The sequence below is a fragment of the Pelodiscus sinensis genome, chromosome 11 (genome assembly GCF_049634645.1).
Source record: "Pelodiscus sinensis isolate JC-2024 chromosome 11, ASM4963464v1, whole genome shotgun sequence".
Lineage (NCBI taxonomy): Eukaryota > Metazoa > Chordata > Testudines > Trionychidae > Pelodiscus > Pelodiscus sinensis.
In genome coordinates, this window is record NC_134721.1 from 33,426,579 (window position 1) to 33,444,636 (window position 18,058).

Consider the following 18,058-nt stretch of genomic DNA (forward strand, 5'->3'; position numbering starts at 1 on the left):
CTGGGAAGGGAGAAAATGGGGCTGGCTTCAGGGAAAGAAGGGGCATGTCAGAGCACACTTGAAGTGGAGGGAAGTGGATGGGACAAACTAGAGGCATTGAGTTTCCACCTTCCCATTCCCACACTTCTCTCCTTACAAGAGAGTTTAGATTTGGCCAAGCCCTGGAAAGATCAATGCAGGAGAACAGCACCCAGCAGGGAGACTGTTTTGACGCATCACACTAGGATCTGAGCAGCTAAGCCTGTCTTAGCACTAGTTCCTGTTCTGCGGCAGAGCACCCTTCCTGCCTCTGCGGGTGCTATATTTATAAAAGCAGAGGCCTCTGTGCACGCGCACAGCCTCTGGAGAAGGGGGATGGGGGCTCCTAAGGTCACCTGGGGAAGAGGGTAGATGCAGCTGGGATCTGCTGGCAGCTGCACTGGGGCTACAGAACTCAAGTTTTCTAGGACATGGGGAAAATGCACCAGTGCCATAGCTCCCTCTGGTAGCAAAGAGAATGAGGTACATCAGCTCTCCACCCCATCCAATCCCCAGCCCACGTCTCCTTGCAACGTCATAAGCGCATGACAGGGGAAGGGTATCCCATAGAGCAAGAGGGCAGGGTAGCGTCCTCTACTGGCAGCCTGACACTCCCCTGGCAGAGTGAATCCAGCTACCATGGTGTTTTGTCATTTCTCCTGGGAAGCACCCTCTTATCCACCTCTTCATCTTCTCCCCTGAACACAGGAATTCCAAGGAAGAACCCAGACATCTGCTCTCCACAGTAGAGACCAGAGTCTGTATCATCCGTGCATAAACTTAAAGTCTGCAGGCACTGGGGTGGCGCTAACATAACCCTGCTGGTGTTGCAAGCTGACAGGACTCAGATCCCGCCTGACTAGCTTGTCAGTGAAACACTTCCTATTTCACTTACCAGTATGAGAGATACAGCCACTGACATGTGAAGCTAGGTGACTTTTAGCGCCCCCTGTGGGATGACCAACCACAGAGCACTCTCGCTGCTAAGAGGACACATGCAACCTTTCCAAAGCGTGCATGCACACGCCAGGATATTTAAATAGACCCTCCCTTGATTTGTCCCTCCTGCCTCCACACCAGACACACAAAGAAGCACTGTTGACTGCTTTGCTCTTTTATTTGAAGCGCAGCATGGCAATGCAGTCTCACAGCCAGAAGAACCAGACAATGAACAGTTAGTCACCACCTCCCAGGCCTCTGCCAACAAAAAGAGCACAGAGGGGAGGGGCAGCTCAACAATGAAACAAGCTGCTTGGAAATACAGGAACGGGAGAGAAAGTGGCTAGGTGGCCTCGCACTGGGAAGGGTGATGTGGGCAGCAGGGCCCGTGAAGAGCATGATACTGTACAAGTCTTTGTCTCCTACTGAGATACCCTTTCCTTTTCCTTGTACTGCCAGTGTCCAATGTCCCAGCTGCCCTATGAATAGGCAATGGGGCAGAGCAGGGTGGCAAAGTCATCACCGAATTGCAATCAATCCAACATCCATCAGCTTCTGGATTTTCTGGGCTATTACTGGGTTCTTCAAGTGTCTGCAGAGAGGAAGACATAGTATTATTCTAAAGCACTTAGTTTGACACTTCCTGCTGCTGCATCCAGGTTGGGGCCCAGTGGCTTTTTATAAAGGGACTCTGGGGGTGGGATGCAAGCATGGGGGGGGGGGGGGGGGGAAGAGAAGAGAAGAGGGAGGGGAGGGTGCCAAATGGACAACTCTGCTTGAGAGGTTAAGGAACATCTTGCATGATTGAAACTAATGGGCTGTAAGGAATCCAAACTTTCCTGAATGAGGAAATTTGGGTGAACACCCTAACACTTAGGGAAAGTGCTATGGGCTTTATGTGGACAAGATACCCTGCTACATGGACCAGCACGGGATCCTGGCTTTGGACCCAACAGCACCAGGTAAAGGCTAAGGCAGGCAGCGATATCGGCTCCTTATGAAACACACCCCATTTGATTCAGCAGGGAGCACAATATGGCTCCTCAGGAGATGTCCCCATGATCCAAGCAGATCTCTTCTATAGTTCAGTGATTCCTAGAGCTAGATTTAACCAGACCCAAGTGCTATTCTGGCAGCCTCACTCACTCGCTCAGTGCCTGTGGATCTTTCTGCATCTGCTCCAGGATCAGCCGCATCGCTGGGTCGCTCATGATCTGCTGCACCTCAGGATCAGACATAGCACGCTTCTTGACCTCCTCAGGGTTGTCGTTGCGATTGTACTGGGCCATGAGGCAGCGCTGGTAGCCATCTGCAGCTTCCTGAAACAAGAATGGCAGGGGTAGCATGAGGGGCTCTGTTAGAGCTAGCCACTGTATCTTGCTAGGTGACAGATAGCTTTCCCTTAAATTCTTCCCACCCAAGTGAAACACATTTATTATGTGTCATGTGTCACTTCCATGGTGCACATCACCTCCATATTGGCACACTGAGGGTACATCTAGACTGCAGGCTTTTGTCGACAGAAGTTGTGTCAACAGATACTGTCAACAAGGCTTCTGTCGACAAAGAGCGTCTAGACTACATCCAGTTCTGTCGACAAAGCAAGCCGCTTTGTCGAGATGACAGCGAAGTCACAAAAGACAGTGCAGATGCAATAAAGCCTTCTGTTAACAGAACTCGACAAAAGGCGTTATTCCTCGTAGAATGAGGTTTACAGCTGTTGACAAAACTGCTCAGTTATGTCGACAGAACTCAGCGGCAGTGTAGATGCAGGTATAGTTTTGTCAACAAAAGTCCACTTTTGTTGACAAAACCCTGTAGTCTAGACACAATACAATTTATGTGGGAGCGGGGCAAGGGGTTCTGAGTGTGGAAGGGGGCTCAGGCAGAGGATTGGGATGTAAGTGTGTGAAGGCTCTGGCTCGGGCTATGGCAGGGACTCCAGGCCAGGGGAGAACCACCAGGTACACACTGTCCCTCCCCGGCTATGGTAGGCTGGAGGTTAGGGCCAGGGAAGGAGCTTCATGATCTTCCTCCCCTGGCTATGGTAGACTGGAGGTCAGGCTAGGTTAGAGCCAGGGGAGGAGCAGTCTTCCCCCAGCGATGGCAGGTTCCTGAACAGTGTCCTTGAGCACCTGTGGAATTTTGGGGATGGGCAATTGCAATGCCAAGCCAGGTTGGTTTGGTGGCAGGACATAGGCCCTAGGCCTTTCTCAGTCATTAGTCCTTGGAACCCGAGCTTCAAGGGAGCATAGCAAGAACTGATTCCTTGCAGGGACCCTTAGCAATGCATTTCAGCACAGCTCATCCTGGGGGGAAGGGCTGTATAACAAGTCCATTAAGTCAGATCAATTCAGCACAAACCAACCTGCTCTCTCACACTACAACTCTTTGTGGGTATGGGACTATTATGATCACCTAGCCTCATGTCCTGCATAATGCTTTCACCCAGCCATGGAGCCCAACGATTGATGGCTGAAAATAGGTGGAACACTTACATGGCTTGAGACACAGACTTTTTTAAAAAAGAAGTTTCTAGCTCATGTCTGCAGAATCCCTCCCAAATGAGACCAGCAACAGAGAGTTCTGTCTGCCTAGGTCTATAGAGAGCATGAAAGTGGTTGAGAAGGACCTGTTCTGCTACCCCGTCTTAAACTGAAGTGTCAACTCGAGAGTCCTGTTTCATGGTCAGTGTTAGCTAGCTGTAGTGGATGGAATGGAAGTGACAGTCAATGGAGAGCTGTGGTAAGAAAGCACAGAAGAGGCTCAAAAATCAGGAGAAGAAATGAGGAAGGGAAGCACAGAGCCTAAGCAGAAGCCTATTTCCCCAATGAGCCAAGGAGGCAATGAATGAGCTACAAAAGTAGATGTTACTGGTAAAGGTCATATCCCTATGTCTCTGTACAAGTCTCATTAACTTCAACAGAGATCTGGTTGGGCATCTGTAGCCCAACCCAGAGACTGTAATTAAGCTTAGAATTCAGGCCTCTCTTCTAAAGGGGTTTGATATCTAAGCTAGCACAGCTCTTTTGCGGGGCATACCCCTCCTGCCTTAAACACCAAAAATGGAGAATCAAGCTCAGAATCCCAGTAGGCTGTTTCAACAGTTAATTTTGCTCTCTATTAAAGAGTAATGTTAGATTATTTCCAATCTGAATTTCATTTGCTGACTGCTACATTAAGAAGCTCTCTGCTCTCAGGAGTCTTCTCTCCCTGCAGTTATTTCTAGACCAGGATCAAGCTCTCTCTGACACTCCAATACCAGACAGTTGCTGGCAGTACAATACTGCTAGGCATCAGATGTTCTCACCTTGCAGCTGGAATCCAGGTCAAGAGCTTTCTGGTAGACATCCATGGCTTTAGTATAGTCTTTCATCGCTTCCAGCGCAGCAGCTTTCCGGGTATAACCCTTGACTGCAAGCATAACACCCCAGAATCAGCTACTTGAGGTTTATGCTCACTGAACACCTCATCCCCTCCTGTGGTCCACCACAGGTCCCCTTTAGCAGCAAGATCAGCAGTGTATGTGAACTACCAATTAGGAACCACAGATGTTGTCTCACCGGGAAACTTAAAGGTATGTTCAGCCTGAATGATTCCACAGGTCTTTACAGTATCACACCCCCCCACTCCCCAGGTGGCTATTCCACAGTGTCACATGAGAAGCTAGGCCAGCCAAGGTGAATCATGCAACTCACCCCCCCATCAGTCTACTTACTAAATGTAGGTTCTAGCCGGATACATTCTTCACAGTCCTGGAGGGGGAAAACACCACACTCATTTCTCTCCAGAGATGTTAAACTTGTCATTTTACTAGCAAGACACCTGGCATGCTTCATAGCCATAGGCACCAACTCTGTGGGCACTTTGGGGCTCAAGTACCCACCAAAAAGGTGCTCAACAGCCACAGGGCTGGAGTAATCTTTTATGGGCCCTCAGTGCCTGGACTGTAGTTCCACCCTGTGCTGTAGTTCCACCCTCTGCTCTGCCTTCCCCCGTCTTCCTCCCTCCCCCCCCCTCCCCCCCCCCCCCCCCCCCCGCTCATGGGGTGGGGGTGAGAGCTTGTACTTTTCCTGTTCAGGGCAGTTAATGCTGTCATTTCACAGCTGGCCAGGCGAGTTAAGGAAAGGTCTACAAGCATAAGGATGTTAGATATCGTATAATTGAATAGTCGTAGAACTGCATAAAATATTACCAGTTACATAACTATTCAATAGGTGGGACTGGTAGACAGTGCACTCCCACGGAGCCCCCTGCCACCCCATGCTGCTGACTATCAGAGGCAGGAGCGTGGAGTGGCAGGGGCTGGTCCATGAGGGGAGCCAGTTTAAAAACCAGCTCCCCTTGCGGACAGGCTGACTGTCGCCCAGTGCTTCTGCCTCTGATACAGTAGCCCCTCTCTGTGGGGGATGGGGTGTTCTAAGTTACCTACTGACAGAGACTGCTCCTTGGGATGCAGAACAGCCTCTGTCCACGGGGAGCTTGGGACCCCTGCAGACAGAGGCTGCTTCGTGGCAGCCTCCCCTGCGCTCCCTCCCCCCTCCCATGCTGCTGCCTCAGAGGCAGCAGCATGTAGGGGGGAGGGGAAGTGGATCCGGTACTCATGAGGAGCCTGCTTAAAGTCAACTCCTCATGGGCACTGGCTCCTGCCCCCCATTCCCACCTCTGATTAGGGATGTGAAAAACTAATTAACTATCCGATAAGCTTTTGGTTATCGGATAGTCGATACACCAGTCAGCTAGTTGCTTCTCCCCCCCACTCCTCCTTGCTGCCTCTATCAGAAAGAGGTAGCATGGGGGATAGAAGAAAAGGAGAGGCTTTGAGAAAGCATCCACCGTAGGAGCTGGGGACCTCCCCCCCCCCCCCCCGACCCCAGGCTCCATGTGGCGCTGCTGCTTTGAAATGCCGTGGGGAGCAAGGGGCCAGTGCTGCCCACATCATTCACTTTTGAAGTGTAGCAACAGCCCTGGGGCTGTTGCTAGACTTCAAAGGTGAGGCTTCCTTATAGACTAATCAAATAGTCGATGCAAATTGCATTGACTATTCAATTAATAAGCTAATCTAAATTTAACATCCCTACCTCTGATACAGAGCAGCAATGAGGGGGGAGGGAGAGAGAATAGTTTGTGAAGTGGATAGGATTAAATGATAAGCCTAGACTTATTGGTTAATCATTTATTCAACTATACACTAACAACCCTATCCAAGCACGCAGCTTCTGGAGGATTAGATCTGTGGTGTCCAACCAAATCTGAAAGTAGCTAACCACACTCAACCAGCCAAATAGTCATATGTGGCTAGCGTGTTGGCCACCATGGGATTAGGTGCTTTGGAAAGCATATGGATGGTGGGACTGGCCCACCATCACACCTGGAACAGAGTACATTAGAACTGTCTCTAGTTAAACAAAAGCTTGTTAAGCGTGTACCATCAGCCCTTTCGGGTAGGAACCAATCCGTGATTGTACAGCATCTAGAACAATGGAGTCCTGGCCTACAACTAGGGAATCTATTACAATACAAAGAAAAAATCTGAAGAAGTCAAGATACCACCCAGGTTTCATGCAAGGATGATGGAAGCCTGTGTTAGCTGCTGATCTGAAGCCCTGATAACACATGTGCAAGATTGGCTTGAAGACAAGTGGCCCTGGTGCTAACCTTTAGTGCTAGTGGGAATTCCAGGAGTTTGGTGTAGCAGGCAGCTCTGTTGCTGTAGAGTTTGGCATCACTGGGATTGCGTTTGATGGCTTCTGTGTAGTGTTTCATTGCTTGGGGATAGTCCCCTAAGAGGAGAAGAGGGCAGTAGAAAGTTACAGGGACCCAGAAATGCCCCCCACACCCATTTACCAGAGCATGGCTTAATTCTTCCTTCATTGCCAGACAGCCCAGAAGCCTACACTTCCCCAGCAGCTTCAGATGGAGCTCTCGAAGTCAGGCTAGCTGCTTCCCCTTACTCAATCCAGCAGTTAGACTGGGCTGACAGCATCCCAGCCTGATGCTACAGAAACAACAACTAATGCCAGATGCAATCTCACCCCCACAGCATGGAGACAACTCCAGGGCACGTGGCAGGCTCCTTTATGGCTACTAAGGAAACTGGCTACATTGCAGGGCTGTTCACTTATTCTGAATCGAGCTTTGAGCGCGCTCACCTTTCTGGAAACACTCATTGCCTTTGCTTTTCTCCTCCAGAGCCAGATCGGGGTTGATGTATGCCAATCTCTCCTGCTCTTTCAAGATCTTCTCAGCCTGTGGAGGAATCATGAGCATGGTATGATGTAACAGACCCTGCCCCTGTCAGCAGTACCCCTCTCTCCTTGGCATCACATTCCACTCACTACAGAATGTTCCCTTTTTTTGCATCCAGGCTGGAGTAGGCATAAAATAATCATGATGTAGGAAGAAGATGGAGCTTGGGAAGGTGGTGCTGTGACCTGGTAAATGCTGCACAGAACTCCAGTGGCCTTCCTACCCCAAACACAAAGCCACCCAGTCCAGCAGGCACCCTCATGGAGAACTAGGACAGAATGGCCATATTATGAGTCAGTACCAGACAAGAGGCCATGCTGAGTTATTACACTGATCTGCTTTCACCCAGACTGGCTGTCCTCACAGATACCCACAACCATGGAGATCAATGGGCTGATCAGGGGCTTGTCTCTTTCAGTGCTGCAGCAAAGCAGCTACACTGATGCTTCAAAACCTCCTCCTTGGTTCGAAAAGATCATGCTTCTTTGTTGCTGCAGTGAAAACTTCATGCAACTGAGTTTAACCACTGCCAATGTCTACCTAAATCTTCAGAAAGCCTGAAATAACTCAAAGGGAGTAAGTTCCCTAGTTAACTGTAGGATTCCCATTCTCACAGGCACAAGGATTATATCTGTAAAAGGAGGACTAATGTAAGCTCACAACCATGGTAATGGGGGGGAAAAAAACTTGGCCAAAAGAACAAAAAAAAGTCACATTTCCAGTATCGTGTAGAGCACTAGAACAATGGAGTCCTGGCCTACGACTAGGAAATCTACAATAATACAAGGAAAAAAAATCCGAAGAGGTCAAGATTCCTCCCAGGTTTCTTGCAATTATGAGGGAAGCCTGCGTTAGCTGCTGATCCAGAACCCTAGTAACTCATGTGAAAGATTGGCTTGAAGACAAGTGGCCCTGGTGCTAACCTTTAGTGCTAGTGGGAATTCCAGAAGTTTGGTGGAAATATGCTAGAAATATGCTCTGAGGCTTGAATTTCAGAGTCAGGGCATTTAAATGGCAGGATGTTCTACCAGCTGGAGAAAGCTATGAAAGTGGGTGCACACTTTGCTACAGGCCACACATTCACTAGGAGATATGAGCCCACACTCACTTGCTGACACTTCTTCAGCACATCTGGAGTCCGATGCTCCGTCAGAGACTTGTTATAGGACTGGATGGCTTCTTTGTACTTCTCCTCCTTGAAGTAGGAATTGCCAATCCTTGCATAAACTCTGGATGTGGAGACAGTAGCCAATATCAAGATAAGGGCAATAAGGGACAGAAGTATGGCACCTTGCTCCTTACCTAAAGGTTTCTCTATGACCAGAAGACCCCCTATTAAGGAAAGTTCTGTGTCGGGCACATGGGGGGCACAGTGGTCAATTCTGGTAGTGATCAGAGTTCCCTGTTGGCTGCACAAGCACACAGCTACTTTGAAGAGATTCAAAATCCACCCAGATGGTTAGCAGAGTGCCCATAGCTAGGTTTGGTTTCCACAGGTGGCGCACATTCGCACATGCCTTGGTGCACATAAAATATATTCTTCATGTGGATAGAAAAAAACCCACAAATGGATGTAAAAGATTAGAGGGAACACTGGTAGTGACTAAGACCCAGCTAACATTTCAATCTACTAGATAATGACAACAGTAACCTGGGCTGGAGCTGAACTAGTAACCTGGAAGTAAAAAGTTTTTTGTGCATACAGGCAGTCCCCGACTTACGTCGGATCTGCACTTACGAACGGGGCTCTCTCGCCCCGGAGGTCGAGGTGGCGGATTGCTGCCTGCGAGCTCCGGGGCGAGAAAGCCCCGTTTGTAAGCTGCTCCCGGTGCCCCTGGTCTGCTGGAGACGGTCCTCAGCAGACCAGGGGCACTGGGACTGAAGCCGCAGCCGCGGCGGGGTCCCGCGCCTCTGAGACTTTGCCAGAGCAAAGTCTCAGAGGTGCGGCACCCCGCTGTCGCTGCGGCTCTGCTCCCCGTGTCCCTGGTCTGCTGGGGGAGGGAGGGAGGGGGGCGCAGCTAGTGTGCCCCCCCCCGCCCCAGCAGACCAGGCTTTTGTTGTGGACCCTGGGGCAGAGCAGCTGGGGCGCTGCCAATTGGTCCTGCAGCGCCGCTCTGGGCACTACTGGACCAACCCGGCAGCACCCCAGCTGCTCTGCCCCAGGTCCTGATTCAGCCGCTGCTGGTCAGTTTCAGCAGTGGCTGAATCAGGACGCCTGGGGCAGAGCAGCTGGGGTGCTGCCGGGTTGGTCCAGTAGCGCCAAGGAGCGAGGAGCGGTGCTACTGGAGCAACCCAGCAGCACCCCAGCTGCTCTGCCCCAGGCGTCCCCAAGTCAGCCGCTGCTGAAACTGACCAGCGCTGACTACAGGAAGCCCGAGGCAGAGTTGCTCTGCCTCAGGCTTCCTGGAATCAGCCGCTGATCAGTTTCAGCAGCAGTTGACTTGGGGACACTTGGGGTTCTTAAGTTGAATCTGTATGTAAGTCAGAACTGGCGGTCAGTTTCAGCAGCGGCTGAATCTGGACGCCAGTTCCGACTTACATACAGATTCAACTTAAGAACAAACCTACAATCCCTATCTTGTACGTAACCCGGGGACTGCCTGTAATTAGGAGACACTTGAATACACCACTGATGAGGGTGCTACAGGAACCCAAGGAGAAGGACAAGTGACTTTAGTCACTTGTTTCCACAAGCCCCAACTCTATGCTGCATGTACTCACTTGGCAATCTGCCGGTAGTCCTCCCTGTTCTCACGCCCCACCTCGATGGCCTGCTCACACAGCTCTCGGCACTTGTTGTAATCACCTCTCTCAAAGTACACCGCTGCAAGGGAAAACACAAGACCACTTCTTACCATAACCACTGGCCAGACCACCCACACTAGTCTAGCAAAACCACAATGCAGTTAAGATCACGCACTCTGTTTAGAGGTGGATACTTCTATGTGATCTAAAATCCACATGCTGCTCATACTGCTATGAAATGCAGTGTTTCAGGGTTAGAGGGCCCTGAGAAAAATTTGATTTTTTTTTTAATTAACACCAGTGTCGTGGAGCAAATTTTCAAAAGATATGCACAGAATGCAGCCAACTAAAGGTCACCTTGGTACTCCTTTGTATAAAGCCAGTCACGGAGCTCCCCATAACTACTGTGATTTTTTTCAAAACAGGAAGTAGAAATGGGCACCTACAGGTGTCACTCTTAGCATGAAGCAGCAGCATCATGTCAAAGCAGGAGTTCATGGGGTGGATTGGGGAGGGGATGCGACAGCCAATTTTACGTGAGGCACAGTGGCCTCACACACCACCCTTGGAATATGCATTACAAGCCCCAATGATAAGGAAACTGGGCTGGCTCCATGTCAGTGCAAGAGTTAACTTTTACAGTTAGACTTTGGAAGCAGCACCCTCAAGATCAGACTAGAACTTAACACTTACCTGCTTGGTTACTGATATAAGTCATGTTGGTGGGATCCAGCTCTTTAGCTTTGTCATAGTGCTTTAGAGCTGCAGCAAAATCTTTCTTCTTGTACGCCTCGTTTCCCAACTCCTTCTCCTTCAGAGCCTGAACATGGGGGCAGAAAAAAAAAGAAAATGCATTTTCAGCTGCTACTGTGTCAAGCCTTTCAGCTCTCTTAGGCCTTACAACCCCACTCCAGAGTCCAAGCCATAAGCTGAGTCCTGGTCTGTGTTAGCCTTGGCCTACAGCCTTGACAGAGGCAACTATAATGACAGCCTGTTAACCCAGTGACCACAAAGGAAACAAGGTGATGCAGCCTCATGAGAAAGGAGTCTGTGCCAAGGCTCCTGTCACAGGGCCAACCTGAGCTGATCAGATGACCTACCATCCTGCCAGCAAGTGGGAGGGCAAAGCTAGCCAAATATCTGCTCTGTTCCTGGGACCAGCACATCTTTATTAGGGCGTCTTATCACCCTACTCAGCCCCCTACTAAGGGGCATTCCCTTGTGCCAAATTCCACCTCACAGCACATGACATGGAGCTTAAGCATAACAGGACCAGGTCATCAGCTGGTGGTACCTGCTTCTTGTTCTCTGGGAGATCCTCTTCCATGGGCTCTGGCTTGGGCTCCTTTTTAGGTGGAGGGGGTGGAGGTGGAGACATAGCTTCATCTTCATCATCCCCACTGCCGAGGTCAACTCCCAAGAGCACGCTCAGTGTGGTCATCACTCGCGGGTCTTGAAGCTTTCTGAGAGGCAAGGAGTGAGTAGCTAGGAGGCATGCAGACAGGCTCTACGGACCTGGCTAATTTTGACTAACTGGGGTGATGGAAAATCATTTGAGCACCCAGCCACAAGGGAAGGATTATCCCTTCTGTAGCCTGTGCATCACTGTGGGAGTGAAATGCTAGTCCTTCTATTCACTTTCTGCAGCACCTTTATATTTTGCACAGCTTGGGCTTCATCTGCATCACTGCTCCTATTTCACTTGCTATTTTGCTTCTCCCCCAGCTATGCTGCTGCCCTCAATGCCTATTTCAAATCCCTTAACACTCTGCTACTATCCTGCTCTTCTCTACCCCATACAAATCCAGAGACACTCAGGAAAGGGTCTCGCCTGTGCGTCTGAAGGGCAGTGTGCATAGTGATAGCGATCTGCCTTCTGGCTCAAGGACAGGGCCAAAGGGCTGTGCTGACTGGGTGCCTTGGATCACATATATCCAGGGATGGCATGGTGTGCGGAGGAGGGGGGGGGGGGGGGGGTGAAAGACATTGAAGCAGACTTAAATTTGCAGAGCAAGGGACACCATACCTGAGGCTCAGGACAAACTATTCTCCAAAGGATGAAATCTTACTCCTAACCCCAACATTGCACCATAGCAGAACCATCCTCAGCAGAACGTGAGCAGGTCCAACTTACATTCCCAGATCAGAAGGCTTGTTCCGGAGCTGCTCAATCAGGTCTTTGTAGCTGGGGTCATTTAACAAGGCTCTTGTGCGGGGGTCACTCTCTAGCTTCTGGTAGAGGTTTGGCATGTTAAAGGGGTTCATGAGCTTCCTCTCTGTGGGATCGGGGAGAAGGAACAGAAGCACAGGCTGGTCATTTCAGCACCCACGTAACCCCAAGAGGATATTTGGGTCTGATTCAGCATATGACATTTCAGCTGCTATAAGGAAACTGTAGCCTGCACGGCTAACACAACGATCAATCACTGCTGAATGATGTTTGCCCCTTGATCAACACAGGGGCTGTCAGTCTCAGCTCAGGGCTGAAAGATGCAGTTTAAGCCCAACTGTAACAAAAAGAAGGTAGCCCTAGTCCAAATTCCATGGCACTTTTCCCTCCCATGTTCCTTCTGCCCGCCAAGAGCAGAGAACCACCCCTGACAGGGCACTTACTATAGATGCAGAGAGGAGTCTGATCCCTGCAACTTTTTAGTGCCAGGCATCTAAGCAGCTGGCTTGAAAGAAGGCATTACTCATACCAGGTGGACATCTCTTGCTGCAATTCCTGCTCTCTCAAGTTCATTCCCTTACCTGTCAGCCTGGCTTCCATGTTCTGGAGCCCCTCTTTCAGTTGAGAGTTCCCTGGCTCATGTTTCAGCCCCTCCTCATATGTCTTCTTGGCCTCCTCAAAACGATTCAAGAACTCTAGAGCGGCTGCTTTGCGGGAGTAGCCCTGAAAGTGGCAAAAGGCAACACTGGAGGACAAAAGTTTGACAAGCATATTTTTATAAGCTGCCACTGTTAAAGATCGCTCTCTATGCACAGAGCTCATGAGTCTGTCATAGGCCCCAGCTACAGAGCCTAATCTTTTAGCTCATGTTATCGTGATTCATAGCTTATGTATCTCTGAGGATCTGTGACTCAGTTCCCAGTGACAACCAACATGACAGACAACACACAGAACAGCCACAAACATTTCTCCCAGAGACTTGAAGCCATTCTGATTGAAGAGAACCTCTTCAGGATTAAACTCAAGACACTGAGGTTCAAGTTTCTACACCAAACTATGTGATGTTGGGCAAGTCAGTCTCTTTGTGCCTCAGTTCCCCATCTGTAAAACAAGGTTAACAGCAACTGCTTTGCTCACAGTGGGACTGCATATTAAAGATTGAGATAACTGTGTTAAAGAATGCAAAACCACTAAAGTAACAGAAACTACACAAGTACATGAAACAACAAGCTGGGATTTTCCCAGAGTTTTAAGATATTTAGTCACCCAACTCCAGCTCCTTTGAATCTCTCTGTCAAAAATCAAAGGGATTTCTCTTGAAGTATATTTTTAGAGCAATGAGGTTTCATTTATTCCTGGTTTGAACTATGAAGATAACATGATTATGTTGTGGTACAATACAACTTTTCCTGCCATATATGGCTAGGGAGAGCCAGGTGGTAGCCATATTTTAACTCCAATCAGCACCTACAGCAAACCATGACTCTCCAATGACTAAGATCTTAAGGCACAAAGTCACTATTGTGATCAGCCCTTCTTAACATCAGCCCTAACATTCAGTTCACAAGCAAGACAACATAGCCCAGTGGTTCTCAAACTTTTTGGGCACCGGAGCCCTTTACATGCGTAAAAATTTATGCGGAGCCCCAGTGGTCCACTGATTGTACATGTTGTACCTATCAATGTTTCCAGTTTGTCAATCTCGCAGAGCCCTTGGAGAGGTCTCTCAGAGCCCTGGAGCTCCGTGGAGCACAGTTTGAGAAACACTGATGTAGCCTAAGACCCCGAAGAGAATCTAGAGAAGGACCCTTACCTTGCCCCACTCTGGCTTCAGCTCAACAGTTTTACAGGCATCATCCAGCGCTTTCTGGTACTCCCCTTTCTTGGCGTAAGCTGCAGATCTGTTGCTATAGAGCACATGGTTCTTGGAATCTAGTTTTATTGCTTCTGAATAGTACTTGATGGCTTCTGCAATGTTGCCTGCACTCAAGGCTTTGTTGCCTTTCTCCTTCAACTCGTTCACCTATCAGAGAAAGGGCAAGAGTGAGCAATGGATTAGCATGATCAGCTATGGGTGGAAGTGTCAAAGGAATCCTCTTGCCTTGGAATTATCTTTCCCAACTCACTGCATCACTTGCAGGAAAGTGACTTTAAAGAGTGCTCCTTGTTAATGTCTCGAGTCCTGCTCAAGCAGCAGCTGCTTAGAGTCTTACTGCTAACAGCACTTGGGATAGGAAGAATAATTTTTCACTAGAAACCACTTATTCAATACTTACTTGATGGGAGACAATGCCTCCTTTAACAGTCCCAGAAACATTAATATAAGAGCAAGATATGCATCTTGACAGCAGAAATTCAATAAGAACTTGGATACTGACATAGCTGTTACATGGAAGTTGTGCAATACCAAAGGACTCCAGATTCCTCAATAAGAGGTCTGTGAACACCCCAAATCACAGACAGCAAGTCTATCCCTCTCAATTCTCACCCAGACAGCTAATTCTCCCCTTTCAGGACCCCGCTTGGGTGGAATTCTCCAACATGACTGATTCAGCTAGTTTCATAAACAAAGGCCAAAAAATGTCATCTGCTTCTAAGATGATGCAGCTTGGGCCATTCGGTCCATCCGGAGTCAAAGGAAATCTAGCTGTGATTTAACCACCCAGCTCAAATACTCCAAAGACCCAGAAGTCACCAGGCAGGTAAAGTCTGCAGATGTGACTTCCCTGCAAGTGTGAACTGATGGGGATGCAGTACATCACAAAAACCCAGCAACTGCTAGTGAGATGTCTCCGCCAAGGGAAGGCAATCATTGATGAGTCACTTCAACAGCACATCAGGTAGGAACTCTAATGAGCTCCCTAGGAAGTCTGCATACAAAATTTGCATTTTTCTCAGCCTATTACTTCCACTCTCCAAGTACTTTATAACCTGAACTCTGCCAGTACAAACAGAAGCTTGTCCCAGTTACATCAAAAGTCTCCCTTCTACAGGGAGTGTTAAGATGGCTCCCTAAAACTATTACAATGCAACTCCTTTTTCAGTACTGATGGGGCCTGAGCAATAATAGATCTTTAAATTATATGCCATGAATAGCAAAATAATTACTACCTCTAAAAACTTTTGAAGGATCACCCTATAAAGTGCTACCAGACCATTTGCTTACTGGTTTTTTTTTCCCCTGTAACAGACTAACTCAGCTACCCCCTGAAGCTCCCAAATTAGCTGACAACGTAAGAGCCTTACTATTTGGGGCAGAAGCATGAATAATCAAATTTTAAAAAATACCACCACACTTTACATTCTATTTTAATTTTCAACAGGGATGTTAAAATGATTAACCAGTTAAAACTGTTTCAACCTAAGTCCCACATTGGTTCTGGGATACTGCCACTTTGCTAGCTGGCCTCTCCAGGTACAGCTGGCAAGTTAACTCCAGAGATGGCAAGGGCCTGTTAACCAGTAAGCCTGACCATTTACTGTTTAGCCGGAAAATTAGTGAGTGCCAGGGCTCAACAGCTCAGAGATGATGATACAAACTAAGAACTTTTCTCCCCGCCCATTTTAGAACTGGATTTACACTCTGACACAAGCCATATAAGTAGAGATAATTTTGATGAGCTTCATTCCAGTTCCTAGCCAACATTTGTATGGAATATATAATACTGCAATACCTGGGCATTTTTGCTCAAGCCAGAAAGCAAGACAGAAATGAAGACTTGCAGAGATAAATCAGGAGTTATGCCTGCAGGGGTGGAGGCAGGAGGAATTCCTTTTGTGAAGCGGGGAGGAAGTTGGGATTGACAGGCAACAGCAAAGCTGTGAGGGGTGGAATTTAGTACTTGGACAGTAGGAAGCTGCATGTCAGGACTGAGGAGCATTGACAAACACAGGATATGAAAGTGTAATGTGCAAACTTTGTTTGCCTGTGTGCAATGATGAACAGGTATTCTGATACAGAGGCAGCAGCGTGGGGTGCAGGCAGGAGCCAGTACATATGGAGAGCTGACTCTGCACACAGTAGCTCCTGAGGAGCTGGCTGCCACTCAGCGTGTAACTGCTGAAAATTTTACACAGTTACTTTATTACACCCATTTTAACATCCCTAGTTGGGATCTTGTAGGTCAGGACTTTAGGGCACTGGCAATGCTGTGCTTGTGTAGGAGACTCACATTGCCGTCACCCATAGTATACCTAGGCTCTAGCAAGGATAAGCACCTCAATTACATTAGTTCCATAGCAACGTACATTTTAAACTAAGACGTGAAGTTAACAAAACTGCTTTACTCCAAGATAAAGCAGCTTCCTCAAGTCAGTGATCTGCTATGCTTCAAGAAGCAAAGTCAGCTGAGCAGCCTTTACCCATACCAAAGCGACAGGCCCTCTTCAAATGGGACAAGCAGAAGGGAGATTCTGGTGACAATTTTTTGTATTATGCCACCTGTACATCTGCTCCAAATGCTTCCTCGATTGAGAATACTCCAGGGTCTCCTTACTGCACCTTAATAGGCTTTGTTTAAGCAGCAGGTCAGCTGTCTGTCTACAGCCGCCATCTCCAGCATTAGAATGCAATACATAGTTCATAGTTGCTTGGAGACCTCAACAGCTACTCAGCATGAACAGTTACTCCTTCCTGGGCATGCCTTCTATTGCAGGGGGATGAGGCAAGGGAGACTTCTGCATGCACATGCAAAAGTGAGGCAGAAAATGAGAAGATGGTACTTACATCCCAGCTACATATCTCCAGACAGCACACTGAACCTCTCTCTCACACACACACACAATCAATCTTATACATTTTGTTCACATTCAATGCAGATTCCCTGTGCTACCTACTTTACTAGCCAGTCCATCTCTTCGTGCTCCCCTTTTTAGCTCCGAGGAAACCTCCTGCCCAAACCACTCTATTTCCTCCCGCATGCCTGCTTCCCAGAAACCCTGCTACCACCAACTTCTAGGACTCTCGGCTACCTCGTCTCACACCTGCTCCACTGCCCCAGACGGCTCTGCAGTAGCCTCAGAGCCCAGCCGCCCTCTCCCGAGTGGTCACTTCAGTAGGCACGTTCACGTCGCTCATTCGGGCACTCTCATGCAATCAAGGTAAAGAGAAGCGATAGGCGGAAAGGGGGGGTGTCCCTGCCCAACCAGCGCGGGTTAACACACAGCTTCGCCCCGTCTACACGAGGGGGCTAAAACGCATCTGGCAGCACGCTCCCTCCAGACCTTTGCACCTCTTCGAGGCAAAGTCGCCTACCCCGGGCCCTCCCCTGCCTGGCTTCACCCCACCCCGCGCTCCTGCCCCCCAACTCCCTCCCCAGGCGCCGTCCCTCGTAGCTGTCACCTCCTGCCCCAGGCTGCAGCTACCCCGCCCGCCAGCACACAGCCCAGCTCGCTCCTTGGCAGGCCCGGCCCTTCACCTTCTCCATGGCTCCGGCTCGGGGCCCAGTTTTGCGGGACGCTGCCGGTTAAGTCTCCTCCGAGCCGGCCTACCCCGTCTCACGCCGCCTTCTGGAACCTGCTAGAAGCCTCCTGTATCGCCCTCGCCGCCCCATTGGTTGGTACGCGTCCGGGTCCCGCCCCCTCAGTGCCACCATAGATTAGAAAGGGTGTCGCTCACAGGCCGGGCCTTACCTATTCTCCGCCTCGGTAGCGCCAACAGGGCGGGATTATTGAGATTCGCATAGGGATACGAGAACATAGATGTCAATTCGCAACTAGCCCCGCCTACCCCGCGTCTCATAAGTCTGGAGGTATGCCAATCAATACGCCCCGCGAAGAGCCTTCCTTCTACCCGCCCTCACTGTGATTGGATCTCAACCTAGGACCACGCCCCCCGCCCTGCCCATGTGATTGGCTAGCATCTCTAATACTCTCAGCAATCTTCAAAATCCATTGGCCTGGAGACCCCTCGTGATTCTAACGGCCGTGTCCATTGGT

General features: G+C 49.2%; 1 protein-coding gene across 1 annotated transcript; it reads right to left on the reverse strand.

Moving 5' to 3' along the window:
• Positions 1-1,116: 1,116 nt before the first annotated feature.
• STIP1 (stress induced phosphoprotein 1) lies at positions 1,117-17,694 on the reverse strand. The gene is made up of 14 exons (XM_075939072.1): positions 17,539-17,694; positions 13,935-14,144; positions 12,703-12,844; positions 12,086-12,227; positions 11,246-11,414; positions 10,645-10,771; positions 9,928-10,030; positions 8,315-8,435; positions 7,110-7,206; positions 6,616-6,740; positions 4,676-4,712; positions 4,268-4,371; positions 2,104-2,276; positions 1,117-1,549 (listed from the first exon to the last, which is right to left on the reverse strand). The coding sequence occupies exons 1-14, from the start codon at positions 17,545-17,547 to the stop codon at positions 1,477-1,479; spliced, it is 1,632 nt and encodes a 543-aa protein (XP_075795187.1). The 5' UTR covers positions 17,548-17,694; the 3' UTR covers positions 1,117-1,476.
• Positions 17,695-18,058: the final 364 nt, after the last annotated feature.